Source organism: Danio aesculapii, chromosome 17 (assembly GCF_903798145.1).
Source record: "Danio aesculapii chromosome 17, fDanAes4.1, whole genome shotgun sequence".
Taxonomy (NCBI): Eukaryota; Metazoa; Chordata; class Actinopteri; order Cypriniformes; family Danionidae; genus Danio; species Danio aesculapii.
In genome coordinates, this window is record NC_079451.1 from 52,628,991 (window position 1) to 52,649,786 (window position 20,796).

Consider the following 20,796-nt stretch of genomic DNA (forward strand, 5'->3'; position numbering starts at 1 on the left):
AATAATAATAATAATAATTGATAATAATAATAATAATAATAATAATAATAATTAATGATAATAATAATATATAATAATAATGATAATAATAATGATAATACAATAATATAATAATGATAATAACAATAATAATAATAATATAATGATAATAACAATAAATAATAATAATGATATAACAATAATAATAATAATGATAATAACAATAATAATAATAATAATATGATAATAATAATTAATATAATAATAATAATAATAATAATAATAATAATAATAATAATAATAATAATAATAATTAATGATGATAATAATAATAATAATAAAAATAATAATAATAATAATACATTTTATTTATAACGCGCTTTTTCTCAGTCCCAAAGCGCTAACAGAGATGCAAGGCAACAAAGCAGAACAATAAAAACAGTCAAAAAATAAAAAAAACACAATAAAATATGAACGATTAATACAATTGGATGATAAAATTAACAAAAATAATCAATCTAAGTTAAAAGCAACGTTAAAAAGGTGAGTCTTAAGAAACATTCCAGAGAAACAGCATTCCTGATGCTGGAGGGTAGGCCATTCCATAGCTTAGGCGCACTGTATGAAAAAGCACGACCACCTATAGTCTTCAGTTTACAGCGTGGCTGATACAGCAAGATTGCAGATGAAGAACGAAGACTCTGGGAGTTTGAGTGGCCAGAGTTACCAGGTTACAAATGTAATCAGGTGCTAGCCCATGCACTGCTTTGTATGTTAAATTTAACAAAATCAGCAAAACTTTACCCTAATTAACCTTTTTAAACCTTTAAAGGGCACATAGTTTACCTTTTTTTTATGATGTAATATTAATATTCTGGTTCTTCTGAGTGTGCCAGTTTAGCTTCAGTTTTAAACACAGTTCAGATTGTTTTATTATAATGTGTTAAAAAGTGTCATGTTGGGGGCGTGTCCACAGCTCGCTGATTTAGGGGTGTGTTGCTTCACATGTAAATTAGTTTCGGCTTCCCGCCAACGTAACAAGGGGGCGGAGCCATGAGCTCACCCGCTCTGCGTTTGCAACAGAGTCTGACAGGCAGACTGAGAGAAGGAGCAGGAGAGAAAGGTTCAGCATTCAGTCGTACATATACGACTCGGACACAGACCAAGCAGAGAGTACAAAATCATTTGTGTCTTTGTACAGTTTTACAGCCAACTGTGTGCTAGTTTCAAGTGCCGAGCTTGTACACAGAAACTAAAAACCACACACACTGAATTAGCTTTGACTGAGGCATGGGATGTGTCGCTCGAAGCCGCGACACGGCACACCAGACACTCTCTGTGGAAACATGAAGTGTCCCGAATCGTCACGCCACGCATTTTTGAATTCTAAACATAGGTTTCTATCAGGGTACACACAACAGCAATTTAAATCTGCAGAGGTCCGCCGCGTCCAGCCTTCGACTTGAGTGTACCCTGATAGAAACCCATGTTTAGAATTGTAAAACGCATGCTAGTTAAGATCACAGGGAGCTTCTGGGATCGCGAGAAATGCAAACGGCTGAAGTATAAGGTAGACTCAATGAGAAGTACACATGTTTGCAAACCTACCTAAAGATACAACCAATAATTCCGATTAGAGCGATAATGTGGAGAATATTGATCTTGTGTTGAGCCCAATGAGCCTTGCATCTAAAAATAGAGCTAGGGTGTTCCTTTAGTGATATCGCTTCGACTCACGCTGAAAATGGCGGACGTGAATCAACAAACTGAGGATATGATGACACGCCTGTCAATCAATATTGGTGGGCGGGGGGACCACTCTCCTACGTAAAGTTGCGGTCGGTTTGAAAACCGCTCCAATTGGTCCACCGTTTTTTATGTTGTTAAATTGAAAAAAAGCACTGGGTGTGCTTATATCACCCCAATATGACGGTCTATACACCATACATGCACATATGGCTGTCCAAACAGCTTGAAAAGTAGATTTTTTAAAATAGGTGCCCTTTAAATGTCTCTTTAAGCTGAATACTAGTGTCTTGAAGAATATCTAGTCTAATATTATGTGCTGTCATCATGACAAAGAGAAAATACATCAGTTATTAGAGATGAGATATTACAACTATTATGATTAGAAAAGAGTTCAACAGTAAATGTAAATGATTAATTCTGACTTTAACTGTATATTCTTGTTTTGTTTCCAGATGAAACCTGTCCTGATGTGTCCCTGTACTGCTCTCTGGACTGTCCCATGGGTTTCGAGAAGGACAGCTATGGTTGTGAATTGTGTGAGTGTAGTGTTTCTATACCGAAGTGCCGACCCATGACCTGCAGCAAGACGTGCCCGTATGGATTTGTGTAAGTTTATATTTACTCAACAGCAGACATACACTCACTGGCCACTTTATTAGGTACACCTGTCCAACTGCTCGTTAACACAAATGTCTAATCAGCCAATCACATGGCAGCAGCTCAGTCATTTAGGCATGTAGACATGGTCGAGACAATCTGCTGCAGGTCAAAGCGAGCATCAGAATGGGGAAGAAAAGGGATTTAAGTGACTTTGAACGTGGCATGGTTGTTGGTGCCAGACGGGCTGCTCTGAGTATTTCAGAAACTGCTGATCTACTGGGATTTTCACGCACAACCATCTCTAGGAGATGGAGTTCCATATGAGCACATGAGCCAGTTCTTTATCATCTTAAAATCATTGCTTCATTTCAACACAATGATCAAATGTGTGTTGAACACTGAAGCATCTGTATGTGAGCTATATATAAAGCACAAGCCCCCAGTGGAGGATAGATTTTCATGGATGCCCAGGATCTGACTTTCCTGGATCATTTCAGAAGTCTGAATCCTCTCTCCATCTCGCTCCGGAGGAAATCCCTGTTTATAGTGGCTCATGGCGAGATCCTCTTCTGCTTTGAGCCTGTTTGTTGCTGGCGTTTATTGCCAGAAAGATAAACAGATACAACAACGATCTGGAAACAAACACAAAGATCGCGAGCGTCTGAGTCAGGACGGTCCTCCTCTGTTTATGAAATATCTGCAGCTGCTTAAATCAAACCCTTGCAGTTCACAAAACCCTGAGCGGTCATGTGGTTTTAATGTTTTAGCTTTAAGGATTAGTTGCTCATTCATTTTTGTCCAAATTAAGCTTGACGTGGTTAGGTTAAGGTGTGATTTAACATGACTACAAATCTGGTAAATGACTAGTTATTATAGAAATGGATTTTAAAGGAAGTCAGAAAAGTAATGAATGCACAGCACAGAGTTATTTGGTATATCCCTGGGTTAAACATACTGCTAACCTTGTCTAAACACAAGTGTAAAATGACTTCATAGTATTAATTAGTATTATTAGTGTTAGCCTGTGGTTAAACGTGATTAAAGCACAGGGTTAAATAGAGTTAACCTAGAGTTATAAGCAGTGCTAACCTCTTTCAAGGTATGAAACATTAACCCAGGGTTAGAAGTGGCATCAGAATACTGTAAAATACACTTGTTTAATAATACGTATTAAACATTCTGTAACCCAGGGTTAAAAATGAATTCAAAGTGGTAATGTTAGTCTAGGGTTAAAAGGCACTATAACACAGAGGTTAAATAATGTTAATTTAGGGTTAAACGGAGTGCTAACTTTCTCTAAATACAAGTATAAAATATAGTTTAACCCAGGATTAAAATGACTCGACTGGGTTAATGCTAACCAAGGGTTAAAAGGCACTACAACACAGAGGTTAAATAATGTTAATTTAGGGGTAAACAGAGTGCTAACTTTCTCTAAATACAAGTATAAAATGTAGTTTAACCCAGGATTACAATGACTCCACTGGGTTAATGCTAACGCAGGGTTAAATGACACTACAACACAGAGGTTAATTAATGTTAATTTAGGGTTAAATGGAGTGTTAACTTTCTCCAAATACAAGTGTAAAATATTGTTTAACCCAAGATTAAAATGACTTCACTGGATTAATGCTAACGCAGGGTTAAATGACACTACAACACAGAGGTTAAATAATGTTAATTTAGGGTTAAACAGAGTGCTAACTTTCTCTAAATACAAGTATAAAATATAGTTTGACCCAGGATTAAAATGACTCCACTGGGTTAATGTTAGGCCAGGGTTAAAAAAAAAAAAGACTACAGTCCAGAGACAAAATTATGTTTACCCAGGGTAAACACAGAGTTATCATTCTCTAAATACAAATGTAAAATATAGTTTAACCCAGGATTAAAATGACTTCACTGGATTAATGTTAACCCAGGGTTAAAAGGCACTACAACAAAGAGGTTAAATAATGTTAATTTAGGGTTAAACAGAGTGCAAACTTTCTCTAAATACAAGTATAAAATATAGTTTAGCCCAGGATTAAAATTACTTCACTGGGTTAATGTTATCCTAGGGTTAAAAGTGACTACAACACAGAGGTTAAATAATGTTAACCCAGGATAAACACAGTGCTAACTTTCTCTAAATACAAGTATAAAATGTAGTTTAACCGAGGATTACAATGACTTTACTGGGTTAATGTTAACCCAGGGTTAAATGGCTCTACAACACAGAGGTTAAATAATGTTAACCCAGGGTTAAACACAGTGCTAACTTTCTCTAAATACAAGTATAAAATATAGTTTAACCCAGGATTAAAAGGACTTTATTGGGTTTTTGTTAACCCAGGGTTAAAAGAGACTACAGCACAGAGGCTAAATTATGTTAATCCAGGGTAAACACAGAGATAAACTTCTCTAAATACAAGTGTTACACACTGTTTTACCCAGGATTAAAATGACCTCATGGGGTTAATATTAACCCAGGGTAAAAGTGACTACAGCACAGAGGTTAAATAATGTTAATTTAGGGTTAAACAGAGTGCTAACTTTCTCTAAATACAAGTGTAAAATATAGTTTAACCCAGGATTAAAATGACTCCACTGGGTTAATGTTAACCCTGGATTAAAAGGACTTTATTGAGTTTATGTTAACCCAGGGTTAAAAGAGACTACAGCACAGAGACTAAATTATGTTAACCCAGGGTAAACACCAAGATAAAATTCTCTAAATACAAGTGTTACACATTGTTTTACCCAGGATTAAAATGACCTCATGGGGTTAATATTAACCCAGGGTAAAAGTGACTACAGCACAGAGGTTAAATAACGTTAATTTAGGGTTAAACAGAGTGCTAAGTTTCTCTAAATACAAGTGTAAAATATAGTTTAACCCAGGATTAAAATGACTCCACTGGGTTAATGTTAACCCTGGATTAAAAGGACTTTATTGAGTTTATGTTAACCCAGGGTTAAAAGAGACTACAGCACAGAGACTAAATTATGTTAACCCAGGGTAAACACCAAGATAAACTTCTCTAAATACAAGTGTTACACATTGTTTTACCCAGGATTAAAATGACCTCATGGGGTTAATATTAACCCAGGGTAAAAGTGACTACAGCACAGAGGTTAAATAATGTTAATTTAGGGTTAAACAGAGTGCTAACTTTCTCTAAATACAAGTGTAAAATATAGTTTAACCCAGGATTAAAATGACTCCACTGGGTTAATGTTAACCCTGGATTAAAAGGACTTTATTGAGTTTATGTTAACCCAGGGTTAAAAGAGACTACAGCACAGAAACTAAATTATGTTAACCCAGGGTAAACACCAAGATAAACTTCTCTAAATACAAGTGTTACACATTGTTTTACCCAGGATTAAAATGACCTCATGGGGTTAATGTTAACCCAGGGTAAAAGTGACTACAGCACAGAGGCTAAATTATGTTAACCCAGGGTAAACACCAAGATAAACTTCTCTAAATACAAGTGTTACACATTGTTTTACCCAGGATTAAAATGACCTCATGGGGTTAATGTTAACCCAGGGTAAAAGTGACTACAGCACAGAGGCTAAATTATGTTAACCAGGGTAAACACTAAGATAAACTTCTCTAAATACAAGTGTTACACATTGTTTTACCCAGGATTAAAATGACCTCATGGGGTTAATGTTAACCCAGGGTAAAAGTGACTACAGCACAGAGGTTAAATAATAATAATTTAGGGTTAAACAGAGTGCTAACTTTCTCTAAATACAAGTGTAAAATATAGTTTAACCCATGATTAAAATGACTCCACTGGGTTAATGTTAACCCAGAATTAAAATGACTTTATTGGGTTTATGTTAACCCAGGGTTAAAAGAGACTACAGCACAGAGACTAAATTATGTTAACCCAGGGTAAACACCAAGATAAACTTCTCTAAATACAAGTGTTGCACATTGTTTTACCCAGGATTAAAATGACCTCATGGGGTTAATGTTAACCCAGGGTAAAAGTGACTACAGCACAGAGGTTAAATAATGTTAATTTAGGGTTAAACAGAGTGCTAACTTTCTCTAAATACAAGTGTAAAATATTGTTTAACCCAGGATTAAAATGACTCCACTGGGTTAATGTTAACCCAGGATTAAAGGGACTTTATTTGGTTTATGTTAACCCAGGGTTAAAAGAGACTACAGCACAGAAACTAAATTATGTTAACCCAGGGTAAACACTAAGATAAAATTCTCTAAATACAAGTGTTACACATTGTTTTACCCAGGATTAAAATGACCTCATGGGGTTAATATTAACCCAGGGTTAAAAGTGACTACAGAACAGAGGTTAAATTATGTTAACCCAGGGTTAAACACAGTGCTAACTTTCTCTAAATACAAGTATAAAATATAGTTTAACCCAGGATTAAAAGGACTTTATTGGGTTTATATTAACCCAGGGTTAAAAGAGACAACATCACAGAGGCTAAATTATGTTAACCCAGGGTAAACACAGAGATAAACCTCTCTAAATACAAGTGTTACACATTGTTTTACCCAGGATTAAAATGACCTCATGGGGTTAATGTTAACCCAGGGTTAAAAGTGACTACAGCACAGATGTTAAATTATGTTAACCCAGAGTTAAACACAGTGCTAACTTTCTCTAAATACAAGTGTAAAATATTGTTTAACGCATGATTAAAATGACATTAGGTTTAATGATAACCCAGGAATAAAAGTGATCACAGAGCAGGGTAAAGTAGTGTTAACCTAGAATTACATGTAGTGCTAATCTCTGGAAGTGATTTTAAAATTAAAATACACTTCTCTAAATCAAAGTAAAAAGCATTGTGTTAACGGTGGTTATTATGATATCAAAGGCTTAATGTTAACCCAACTTTACGCAGTACTTATCTCTGTCTAAAAATAGGTGTAAGACCCTAAGCCCAGGGTTAAGAGTAAAGTTTTGACATTATTCAACCAATTATATCATAAGGTTAATTGCAATGCTGTTCTCAGTCTAAATGCAAATATCAAATAGTCAACCCAGGTTTTCAATATAAAATATTTTAACCCAGGGTTAATGGTGATCTTGTTACTTTTAAGTGATTGTATTGTTTTATTTAAACAAATATGGACCCTTTTTACATTTCCATGCTGCAGAAGTGGTGATAGTTGGTAAACTCAGAGCGCAGTGAATGGGAGAGAACAACAAATCATTATTCTACAATCCTATCTGCTGAAATAATGACAGAAAAACTCCAGGATGGTGTTATCAAGACTTTCAGAAAGAGGAAAACACTAGTGTGAGACTGATAACAGCAGCCAGAAGAGAGAATAATGTCACATTTACTGTCCTGTACCCCAAACACACTGCATTACACACACCTCACACAAGCGGGAATTCATTTTTTGTAGTTTGATGCAAAGATGATATAATACATACATAAATGCATATAAATATTCATACGTTAAAAAAATATATAAATATTAAAAACTTTCAAAGATTTGATGAGCATTATATGTGTCATAACAGTCTTGTGAAAAGAGTCTATTACATTTCTATTCAGGTGGGCATCAGGTTAATTAATAACGATATTATGACAGAGTCTTCATCATAGGTCAGATCTGAACCTTAGTAACTCCTCTTGAATGCGGCTAGTCCCCTCGGCGGGCAGCAGTACAGTAGTGTTGACTGCTGAGGCAGCATGTGGATGTCTACAGTACACAAACACAGAGCCGCGTCGCTCGTGACCCACAGCTCCAGCTTTGTTTAACTGCTGACTCCACACATATTTCAGCCGCTCTTCACGTCCTGTCAAATCCAATGACATTTTAGCCCCATTGAGAAGGGGAAGCAGTTTAACACCCCTTTTGTGCGCAGTTCAATCCGTTCGACTGTGTAAAATGACAATATAAACAAACCCTCATCCTCTGACACACAGCACTCAAGCAACACCGTCTTAATCAGTCACCCGGACCACAGTTCAGTGCTTCACATATTCAAAGAACAGCAGATAATCCTTATGACACATTTAGTTCATTTAAACCTGCAAGATCTGCGTGAAATAAAGTCATTAAAATCTTTTAACATTTTCCCCATTTGTATTTAGACAAATAAAGGATTTAGTATTTACCCTGGATTAATACTGTTTTACTTTTGTACTGTATTCACTTTTAACCTTTGGCTACCGTTTAAACCCATGGGGTCATTTTAACCCTGGGATAAACAATTTTGCACTTGTATTTAGACAAATATACATTTACTATGGGTTAACATTAACCCAATTAGGAAATTTAACCCTGGGTTAAACAATATTTTGCACTTTTATTTAGACAAATATAGCATTTTGTTTTACCCTGGGTTAATACTGTTTACCTATGTACTGTAGTCACATTTACCCTTGGTTAACATTAACCCAATGAGCTCATTTTAACCCTGGGTTAAAGAATATTTGGCACTTGTATTTGGACAAAAATAGCATATTGATTTACCCTGGGTTAGTGAATATTTTACCTGTGTACTGTAGATACTTTTAAAACTGGGTTAATGTTAGCCCATGAGGTCATTTTAACCCTGGGTTAAAGAATATTTTGCACTTGTATTTAGACAAATATAGCGTTTTGTTTTACCCTGGGTTAATAATGTTTACCTATGTACTGTAGTCACATTTAACCCTGGGTTAACATTAACCCAATTAGGTCATTTTAACCCTGGGTAAACAATATTTGGCACTTGTATTTTGACAAAAATAGCATATTTATTTCCCTGGGTTAATGAATATTTTACCTGTGTACTGTAGATACATTTAACCCTGGATTAACATTAACCCAATTAGGTAATTTTAAGGTGAATTGAATTGAATTAACCCTGGGTAAACAATATTTGGTACTTGTATTTTGACAAAAATAGCATATTGATTTCCCTGGGTTAATGAATATTTTACCTATGTACTGTAGATACTTTTAAAACTGGGTTATTGTTAACCCCATGAGGTTATTTTAACCCTGGGTTAAACAATATTTTGCACTTGTATTTAGACATATATAGAATTTTGTTTTACCCTGGGTTAATACTGTTTACCTATGTACTGTAGTCACATTTAACCCTGGGTTAACATTAACCCAATGAGGTAATTTTAACCCTGGGTTAAACAATATTTGGCACTTGTATTTGGACAAAAATAGCATATTGATTTACCCTGGGTTAATGATTATTTTACCTGTGTACTGTAGATACTTTTAAAACTGGGTTAATGTTAGCCCATGGGGTTATTTTAACCCTGGGTTAAAGAATATTTTGCACTTGTCTTTAGACAAATATAGCATTTTGTTTTACCCTGGGTTAATAATGTTTACCTATGTACTGTAGTCACATTTAACCCTGGGTTAACATTAACCCAATTAGGTCATTTTAACCCTGGGTAAATAATATTTGGCACTTGTATTTTGACAAAAATAGCATATTTATTTCCCTGGGTTAATGAATATTTTACCTGTGTACTGAAGATACATTTAACCCTAGATTAACATTAACCCAATTAGGTCATTTTAAGGTGAATTGAATTTAATTAACCCTGGGTAAACAATATTTGGTACTTGTATTTGGACAAAGATTGCATATTCATTTACCCTGGGTTAATGAATGTTTTACCTGTGTACTGTAGATACTTTTAAAACTGGGTTAATGTTGACCCCATGAGGTCATTTTAACCCTGGGTTAAACAATATTTTGCACTTGTATTTAGACATATATAGAATTTTGTTTTACCCTGGGTTAATACTGTTTACCTATGTGCTGTGGTCACATTTAACCCTGGGTTAACATTAACCCAATTAGGTCATTTTAACCCTGGGTAAACAATAGTTGGCACTTGTATTTGGACAAAAATAGCATATTGATTTCCCTGGGTTAATGGATATTTTACCTGTGTACTGTAGATACTTTTAAAACTGGGTTAATGTTAGCCCATGAGGTCATTTTAACCCTGGGTTAAACAATATTTTGCACTTGTATTTAGACAAATATAGCATTTTGTTTTACACTGAGTTAATAATGTTTACCTATGTACTGTAGTCACATTTAACCCTGGGTTAACATTAACCCAATTTGGTCATTTTAACCCTGGGTAAACAATATTTGGCACTTGTATTTTGAAAAAAAAGCATATTTATTTCCCTGGGTTACCGAATATTTTACCTATGTACTGTAGATACATTTAACCCTGGATTAACATTAACCCAATTAGGTCATTTTAAGGTGAATTGAATTGAATTAACCCTGGGTAAACAATATTTGATGCTTGTATTTTGACAAAAATAGCATATTGATTTCCCTGGGTTAATGAATATTTTACCTATGTACTGTAGATACTTTTAAAACTAGGTTATTGTTAACCCCATGAGGTCATTTTAACCCTGGGTTAAACAATTTTGCACTTGTATTTAGACAAATATAGCATTTTGTTTTACCCTGGGTTAATACTGTTTACCTATGTACTGTGGTCACATTTAACCCTGGGTTAACATTAACCCAATGAGGTAATTTTACCCTGGGTTAAACAATATTTGGCACTTGTATTTGGACAAAAATAGCATATTGATTTACCCTGGGTTAATGAATATTTTACCTATGTCCTGTAGATACTTTTAAAACTGGGTTAATGTTAACCCCATGAGGTCATTTTAACCCTGGGTTAAACAATATTTTGCACTTGTATTTAGACAAATATAGCATTTTGTTTTACCCTGGGTTAATACCGTTTACCTATGTACTGTAGTCACATTTAACCTTGCATTAACATTAACCCCATGAGGTCATTTTGTTTTACCATGGGTTAATATGGTTTACCTATGTACAGTAGGCACATTTAACTCTGGGTTAACATTAACCCAATTAGGAAATTTAACCCTGGGTAAACGATATTTGGCACTTGTATTTGACAAAGATAGCATATTGATTTACCCTGGGTTAATGAGTATTTTATCTGTGTACTGTAGATACTTTTAAAACTGGGTTAATGTTAACCCCATGAGGTAATTTTACCCTCGGGTTAAACCGTATTTTACACCAGGTTGATGCATGTGTGAAAATAAAACATGGGTTATAGGTCAGGGTTAAAACTAATGATCATTTATTGTTATTTTTATAATAATTATACTTTACATGATACTTTATATTTTAGGTAAGATCAATCAGCATCACATTTGTTCAGCAGTTGTTAGTGAACTGTACAACTGTGTGTGAGTGTGTTTGTGTATGCGTGTGTGAGTATTTGTGTGTGTCTGTTATATAGGTGTTTGTGTGTAATTTATGCACGTGTGTGTGCGCGTATGTGTGTCTATGTGTATGTATGAGTGTGTGTGTGCGTTCATGAACATGTTTCCTCTTTCCTCTTTCCTCTGGACTCTGGCGGCTCATACAGTGCAGAATAAAACAGAAGCAGATGCCTGTGAGAGCGCCGGGGCATCTGGATCCGGTGTGTGTCGCACTTTTACAAACGCTCCTGTTTGACGAAGTTTAATGAATCAGGACATTATACACATAAAAGTGTCCAGCAATATTACGAGGCATTACGAGACGTGCTTTGATCTGCCTTTAGAAGTTTGAAGCGGGAATCAAAAGCTTTTAAATGTTCTCTCAAAGTTCCAGTAATATTAGTAGACCTATTATGCAGGAATCACTTTTATGCGAGGTTTAACCCCAGTTGTGTGTGTGTCAGGAGTGTGTGAATCTCTCCAGCAGCCTCTAATGCTCAACATGAATGAATTGTGTTTGTTCTAATCAGACTTGATGAATGAAACACTTTGATTGACATTCTCCCTTTGTACGTGTCATCAGAGGGGGAAAGCCCCGCCCACTAGTGCCCATCTCTCCATCTCATTAGCATAATCAGCAGCCCTGAGTGAGAAGCAGCCGTCTGTCCATTAGCCATTAGAGTGTTTGAGCTGCTGAAGATAATGTCAGCATAGACTAAGAGGATTATAGATGTGGAGTTTTAGATGAGGAGCGACATAACTGACAGAAGCATGAACACACACTCACACTGAAGCACACATGCACACCTGACCAGCACTGACAACACACACACTGCTGTTTTACATCTGTCACTATGGTGGCGCACAGGCATCTGTAGCTCCGCCCTCTTCTGAAAAGAGCACAATCTCATTTGCATTTAAAGCGACAGTCACCAAAACACCACAATTAGGATCAAAGCCTGAAAGGGTCAGTTTCAGAGAGCTGGAGAACATTATCTGTGTGTTCTTCTCAGCTCAAACTCACACACACACACTCTAGACACAGCAGAGATGCATTTTGCATACTGTAAAAAGGAGTCTAATAGATCCCCTTTTAAATTAGGGGTGCATAAATTGACTTGAACCAGACTTGACCAAACTTGAGGGCTGTGGACCAAAGATGAATACATTAAACCGTATTACATTAAAGCTGCCTTGGGTAAATTCCTAATTTATTGCATAATATTTTAAAATAATAATAATTCCTTACATTTCTATAGCGCTTTTTTGGACACTCAAAACACATTTTTGGGGGGAATCTCCTCATCCACCACCAGGGAGCAGCATCCAACTGGATGTGGCGACAGCAGCCATTTTGCGAGAGACCATACTAGACAGAGTGATGAAGCCAGTTATGATATGGGGAAGATTAAGAAGCCAGTGGGCAAATTTGGCCAGGATGCCGAGGTTAAACTCCTACTCTTTTTCAAAGGACATCCTGGGATTTTTATCGACCCCAGAGAGTCAGGACCTCGGTTTAACGTCTCATATGACTGAGCAGGATAGAGTTCCCATCAATATACTGGGGCATTAGGACCCACACAGACTGCAGCTTGAGTGCCCCCTGCTGGCCTCTCTAACACCACTTCCAGCAGCAACCCAGCTCTCCCATGTGGTCTCCATCCAGGCGCAGCCCTGCTTAGCTTCAGTGGGCGACCATGAGAGAGTTGGAGAGAGCTAGCTGCCGGCTAAATAATAAATAAATAGAAAACATGACTTTAATTGTATTAACTGATGCAGTATTACTTTTACATTTTATTTATTTATTGCCAAACAACAAGCACAATAATCTTGTTTTCGCTTTGACGTAGGATTATTTCACGCACCTCATTGTCAGATTATTTCAAGTGGTGCTCACTGCAGAGCCACTTGGGGAGAGCTGAGCTCCAGCAAGGGGGAGCTTGAGCTCCAGCTCCTCCTTCCTTGCACTTCTTGTACGAGTGATGTCACTTGGGGTTGGGGTTAGGGGTGGGGTGGGTGTACGCATTAAAATAGCTTACAGGAGGAGGAGCTCAAGTTCCCCCTCACTGGAGCTTCAATGGCTCTGCAGCGAGCAGTGTCTCGATTATTTTGCTTGTTTTAAGGGAAAACCACTTCATTTTGACTCATTATTTCTGAAAACAAGACTGTTTTTTTTTTACTCGTCCAGAAAATGCTTCTTGACTTGAGATGTTATCGATATTTACTCTAGAAACAAGACAAAAACTCTAAGAAAAGGATTTCCTTCTGTGCATCTTCTCCTGTTGTGATCCTCTGCTGTCTTCTGTGTGTGTCTGACAGCAGGAATAAGCACGGCTGTGAGATGTGCCGCTGCGTCAGGTGTCCTCCGTTCAGCTGTGAGAAAATCTGCAGCGGCGGCTTCAAGAAGAGCAGGAAGGGCTGCAGCGTCTGTGAGTGTAAAGGTGAGACCAAAACATTCATTAGTGTCCTGTTATTATACAGCGGAGGAAATAAGTATTGAACAAGTCACCATTTTTCTCAGAAAACATATTTCTAAAGGTGCTGTTGACTTTTTCTCTGCATGTTGGAAACAACCAGAGAACTACATATATGCAAAGACACCAAAGCTAATTAGTTTAGGAAATAAAGTTATGCGTAGGGCCAGACAGAATCAGTGGACATTCTCTGCTATTTCTGCTGAGAACTTTGTAAAAAATCTAACCCAGGCTCATTCTGAAAACGTAGTCCCGAGGATGTTTCTGGAGACTGCGAAATACATCCCGGGAGGTACGTGTTTTTGCAGTTTTTGGTTTTTGCGAATCCGCAAGAGGCCGCTGTGTGCGCCTTTTTGGCTTCTCGGACGTCTCCCGCGAGTGCCGTTCGTGCCCGCGCTGTTCTCGCGTAAACCCACCAGAGGCCGCTGTCGAACGAACGTCTGTCTGTCCGACTGGATGAATGATCGGCCAGCCGACCCACCCTCCTCCTTCCCTGAACCCAACCGATTTTTCCGATTGACCCACCCGTCCTAAACCCAACCAACGATTTACAAAAGCCGCCCAAAAAAAGAAAAGCCCTCGTCCATTTTTTATTTTTTTTTACCACGTTTTCGGATTTTACCACATTCTCACCCTGTTATGAACCTCTTCGCTTTATTTCTTGGATTCTGTTTAAGTCTTACCTGATTTCTGGAACCGCTCTTCCCTGGATTCGAACCCGCTCGTCGTCGTTGTGGTCAGCTCCTCTCTGGCGACGCACAGGACGAGCTAACCGGACACACTGGTTGCGGCGGGAAAGCCCTCCACATGAAGGCAAGCGGTCAGCCGGCGAGTGCTAAAAGGAACGACGTCATACCGCCCAGCAGCGTTCGCTTAAACGAAATGCAGCCATTTGTACCTCCGGCTACATAATTTGTGGCCTCCAGAAACATCCTCAGGACTACGTTTTCGGAATGAGCCTGGGTGGAAAAAATCTGTGCATTTTACGTGAAATGATTTTAGGAGTATCATAACTAAAAACTTAATATGTGAAATAAAAAATAAAGGGCTCTATTTTGATGATCCAAGCGCACAGTCTAAAGCGCAGGGCACAAACGCATTAAGAGCGTGTCAGAATCCACTTTTGCTATTTTAAGGACAGAAAAATCCTCTTTGCGCTGTGGCGCATGGTCTAACAGGGTTGAGCTTATTCTCTTAATGAGTTATAGGTGTGTTTTGAGAATAAATCAATCAGAGTCTCATCTCCCTTTAAGAGTCAGTTGTGTCGCACCATAGCACATTTGCTATTCACATGACGGACTTTGTAAGTGTAAAAACTGAACACTTCACTAGAGAGAAAACAGTTAAACAGAGCATCTACAGCGCCAGAATGAGAGATGAGCCTCCTCATTATTTACTTTCACTTTCACTCTGGTGGATAGGGAAACGTGTTGTACACACAGATATCTATTAGCCTATACATAATTAATTTAGTTTATTAAGCACAAAGATTTGTGTCTAAACTATTTCTAAATTCAGTTCTAATTTCCAGCAAAGGAATAAATGAAGAATAATAATGAAGTGTGTTCAAAACACTGAGTTATATCCTAATACACATGCTGTGCCCCATATAGTCTAAAAGCTGACAGCTAAACAAATCTGAGCTTGTTTTTAATAAAACTAATATAAATATGCAGATAATCAATAATACTGCTGATAATAATAACATTATACAAAAGCTAATTGTTATGAATAAACTGAAAAAGCCCCCCGAGATGAAGAAGGCATGAAGGCAGTGGGGTTTATATTGATGTAGGCTAGATAATAATATGTTTTGTAATATTTTAATCCTTTATATTTATATCCATATATATATCCTTATTATATCCTATTAATATCCTTAATATTTTAATTCTTTTTCATATGTTAAGATATTTGTGTATTGCTGTACATCCTGTGTGTATTAAGCAATGTGTAAGCGAGGCGCACAACTAACGCGCTCTGTGCTGGACTTTAGACCGGATTTGTTCTGATCTATTGAACCGTCTATTTAAGTTCCTCAAAATAGCAATGCACCTCAACACGCCTGCTTATTTAGATCAGAACATCTATGGGCGCACATATGAGCGCAAATGCATTTGCTATTTAAACAGCGTGCTGCAAAACGTCAAAACGACTCTTACACCGAGCTGAAACTACAGACCGGGTGTATGATAGGGCCCTATACCTTTTTAACTTTTATTTAATGTTTTCAATGCAAATCCATCTAGATCCACTTATTTGTAATCAAATCAAGATTATCATATAATATCTCTACTAAAAGACAGAAAATATGACTTTATGATCTGTATTGTAAATAAATCAAATGAACACTTACATATTAGTCACTATTATTACTGAAATTAACTTAAAATCTGATTAAATATAAATGTACACACATTTACACGAGTAAATAAACAGACTCAATAGAGCGCTAAATATCTGCGGATTTTGCGCAGATTCCATGTGGGCCTGGTTATGCGTAATAAATCTGTAATTGTTAGTTTGTTAAGTGACGAAGTCTCCACGCACGGTCCTGTAATTGATTATTTTTCCTGCTGGTGTCCGGAGGCTTTTTTACAAGTGAATGTTCTTAAGACTAAAGGGATGACTATTGATTTTAATCATATGAGAAGATTGATTAAGGGTAAGCAAACAAGTATTAATGGAGTGGGTGTTGAGAGTGTTGATCAGTATAGGTATTTGGGAACTGTTTTAGGTAATAAATTGTTCTTCTCTGTTAATACTAATATGTTGTGTAAGAAGGGGCAACAAAGACTATACTGCTTACAGAAATTAAGATCTTTTAATATAGATAAATCACTCATGTGCATGTTTTACAGTTCATACATTCAGGCACTGTTATCCTTTTCTTTGTTGGTTCAATTCTCGAAAAATAAGAGTTGTTTGGAGGAAATTGTGAAGCTAGGAGGAAAAATAACAGGGAGGAAACAGATGACCATAGCTCAGTTATACCATAGACAAGTTTTCTGTGAGTATTCTGTCAGATGATTCCCATCCTATGCACCTCGAGTTTTATCTTCTTCCTTCTGGTATTTGATACAGAACTCCTATTAGTAAAACTAATCGGTTTAAAAATTAAATTGAGTGTCGAATTTGTATTGTATAATGTGCTTTTGTGTATTATGTGTGACATGCTTGTATGCTGCAACCAAACTGCCTTTGGGAAATGAATAAAGACTGACTGACTGACTGACTAAATGATGCAGGGAAAAAATATTGAGCACATGAAGAAAGGGAGGTGTAGTTGGGCAGTGAAAGCCCAGACTGCAGCTGAAATCTCTCAGTAGTTCTTCAGCACTCCTCTGCCGTTCCTCAGTTTAAATGAATATCAGCTGCTTCAGTTCAACATCTACATTAGCAGGAGGATGAAGATGAACCCAGGGTGGACATTTCAGCAGGACAATGATCTAAAACACAGCTGAGGAGACTCTCAGATGCTTTCAGAGAAAGAAAATCAAGCTGTAGAATGGCCCACCCAATCACCTGTACAGAATCCAATAGAGAATACAGAATAAAGATCAGATCTGATAGACGAGACCCACAGAAGCATCAAGATTTACACACTCTGTTGAAGTCTGTGAGAAACTCACACCTAAGCAACGCAGGAGACTTCATTCTCCATATGAGAGGCGTCTTTAACCTGCGGCACCAATAAAAGTATTAAATACGCTTCAGTAGTTCAGTGCTTTCTCCTTCTATCACTCATTGTTATTACACACAACTCATTAATCAGATTTTATTTAGTTTGTTTTATTTTTATGTTTGTATTGTTTGGGTTTTTACCAAAATCTGCCTCAACTCCATGTCAACAGCTCCTTTAGAAATATTATTCCCAGTAAAAACATGACAGTGTGTTCAATACTTATTTCCCCCACTGTATATGTACAGTATACGCGTGTGTGTCTGTCTTATGTATGTACAGTATGTTTGTGTATATATCTCTGTGTAAGTGTGTGTATGTATTGTGTACGTGTGTGTGTGTTTGTGTGTATGCATCTGATGTCTGTGTGAATGTGTTGTGTTGTGTTGTGTTGTGTGTGTGTGTTATGTGTTTGTAGAGTTGATTTCAGTCGTGTTCGCTCTGTGTTCGGTCACACGCACCTCATAAAATCACTGCAGTTTTCTCAAACATCTGGATCAGTTTTCAGCAAACCGGTTAAACATTTACAGAGATTAAAACATCACTGAAACTCTCTAATAGACACAAGCACAAATACACACACACACACACACACACACACACTGCTTAGTTTCTCTACAGAATCATTCATTTTCCTTCAGCTTAGTCCCTTCATTCATCAGGGGTCGCCACAGCGGAATGAACCACCAACTATTCCAGCATATGTTTTACACAGCGGATGCCCTTTTAGCTGCAACCCAGTACTGGGAAACACCCATACACACTAATTCTCACACACACTCATACACTACGGCCAATTTAATTCATCAGTTCCCCTATAGCACATGTGTCTGTGGGGGAAACCGGAGCACCTGGAGGAAACCCACGCCAACATCGGGAACATGCAAACTCCACACAGAAACACGTGTGATTTCTTAAATTGCAGCACGTTGAGCTCTCTCTGCCACTGTAGTATTGCCTCTTCTTGTTGAATCACTGAATGCCTCCTCCTGTAAGATTGAATGTAAAGGTATTCTTCTGTCTGTTGTGCTTCTGTCAGACTCAGAGGTGTTGGTCTCCAGCACCAGCTCCTCCATCACCAGCGTCTCCTCGTCCTCCTTCAGCGGGTGTGTGTTATCAGGCGGCCAGCGGCTCCAGGATGGGGAGGTTTGGCATGACGGCTGCCGGGACTGTTTCTGCCATGCTGGACGAGAGATGTGTGTGCTGATCTCATGTCCTGTGCCCGCATGCGCAAACCCGGTGCTCCGAGAAAACTATTGCTGCCCGGCCTGCGACGGTATTTACATTACTTAAAGTTCATGCTCAGTTGTGTTCAGGACTATGCAATACTAGTTAGTTTTTTCCTCCATTAAATGAGTATTATTACTCTCAGGGTTGCCAGATCCAAGACTATATTCCTATCATGTAAGCATCGTTACTCACAAGGTTGCCAGGTCTAAGAAAATTGACCAGGTTTGAAAACATTAGTGCTATTAGGGTTGCCATGTCCATGAGCTTTTTCCAGTCTTACATCAGAGTTGCCAGGTCTAAGGAAGTTTTCAATCACTGCAAGCATAATTATTCTCAGAGTTACCAGGTCTAAGAAAATCACCCAGCCTTGAAATCATCATTACTTTTAGGGTTGCCAGGTCCAAGACAACTTTCCAACCATGTAAGCGTCTTTACTCCCAGGGTTGCCAGGTCTTAGAAAATTACCCAGCCTTGAAAGCATCATTACTCTTAGTGTTGCCAGGTCTAAGAAAATTGCCCAGCCTTGAAAGTGCCATTACCTTTAGGGTTGCCAGGTCCAAGACAACTTTCCAGCAATGTAAGAAATATTAATCCCAGAGTTGCCAGGTCTAAGAAAATTGCCCAGCCTTGAAAGCATCATTACTCTTAGTGTTGCCAGGTCTAAGAAAATTGCCCAGCCTTGAAAGTGCCATTACCTTTAGGGTTGCCAGGTCCAAGACAACTTTCCAGCCATGTAAGAAATATTAATCCCAGGGTTGCCAGGTCTAAGAAAATTGCCCAGCCTTGAAAGTATCATTATTCTTAGGATTGCCAGGTCAAAGAAAATAGTCCAGCCTTGATAACACTATTACTTTTGGGGTTGCCAGGTCCATGAATATGTAGCCTTGTAAGCATTACTAACCTCTGTCTAGGAACATTTTCCAGCCTGTAAGAATCATTGTTCACAGGGTTGCCAGGTCTAAGAAAGTTTACAGCCTTGTAAGCATCATTACTCTCAGGGTTGCCAGGTCTAAGAACATTGCCAGCCTTGAAAGCACCATTACTTTTGGGGATTGCCAGGTCTAAGACAACTTTCCAGCCATGTAAGCATCATTACTCTTAGGGTTGCCAAGTCCAAGAAAAGTATCTAACCTGTATCTAATATCTTAGTCTGTGTCAGGTCTAAGAAAATTGTCCAGCCTTGAAAGCATCATTATTCTTAAGGTAGCCAGGTCTAAGAAAGTATTAAAGCCCTGTAAGCATCATTACTCCTAGGATTGCCAGGTTCAAGAACATTTTCCGGCCCTGTAAGCATCATTATTCCCAAGGTTGCCAGGTCTGAATAAGTTTGCCAGCCCTGTAAGCATCGTTCCTCTCAGGGTTGCCAGATCCAAGAAATTATTTTCAGCCCTCTAAGCATCATTACTTCAAAGGTTGCCAGGTCCAAGACATTGTTTCATCCCTGTAAGCATCATTACTCTCTGGGTTGCCAGATCCAAGAAATTATTTTCAGCCCTGTAAGCATCATTACTCCAAAGGTTGCCAGGTCCAAGACATTGTTTCATCCCTGTAAACATCGTTACTCTCTGGGTTGCCAGATCCAAGAAATTCTTTTTAGCCCTGTAAGCATCATTACTTCAAAGGTTGCCAGGTCCAAGACATTGTTTCATCCCTGTAAGCGTCATTACTCTTCGGGTTACTAGTTCCAATCAGATTATCCAACCCTGTAACCGTCATTAAGTCCAGGGTTAGCATTTCTAAAAATATTGTGCTGCCTTTTAAGCTCATTACTCTTAGGGTTGCCAGATCCAATAAATTTTCTAACCCAATGAAATCTGAAAAAAAGCATGTAGTGTAGTGTTTGTAGTGAT

At 37.8% G+C, this 20,796-nt stretch overlaps 1 protein-coding gene across 1 annotated transcript in view; it reads left to right on the forward strand.

The window, feature by feature from the left end:
* The window catches only part of LOC130244138 (cysteine-rich motor neuron 1 protein-like), a 106,044-nt gene that overhangs the window by 70,673 nt on the left and 14,575 nt on the right, over window positions 1-20,796 (forward strand). Inside the window, exons 8-10 of the mRNA XM_056476420.1 lie at window positions 2,181-2,334; window positions 13,880-14,001; window positions 18,756-18,992. Of these exons, the coding sequence (XP_056332395.1) occupies window positions 2,181-2,334; window positions 13,880-14,001; window positions 18,756-18,992 (513 nt within the window). The remainder of the gene's footprint in view (window positions 1-2,180; window positions 2,335-13,879; window positions 14,002-18,755; window positions 18,993-20,796) is intronic.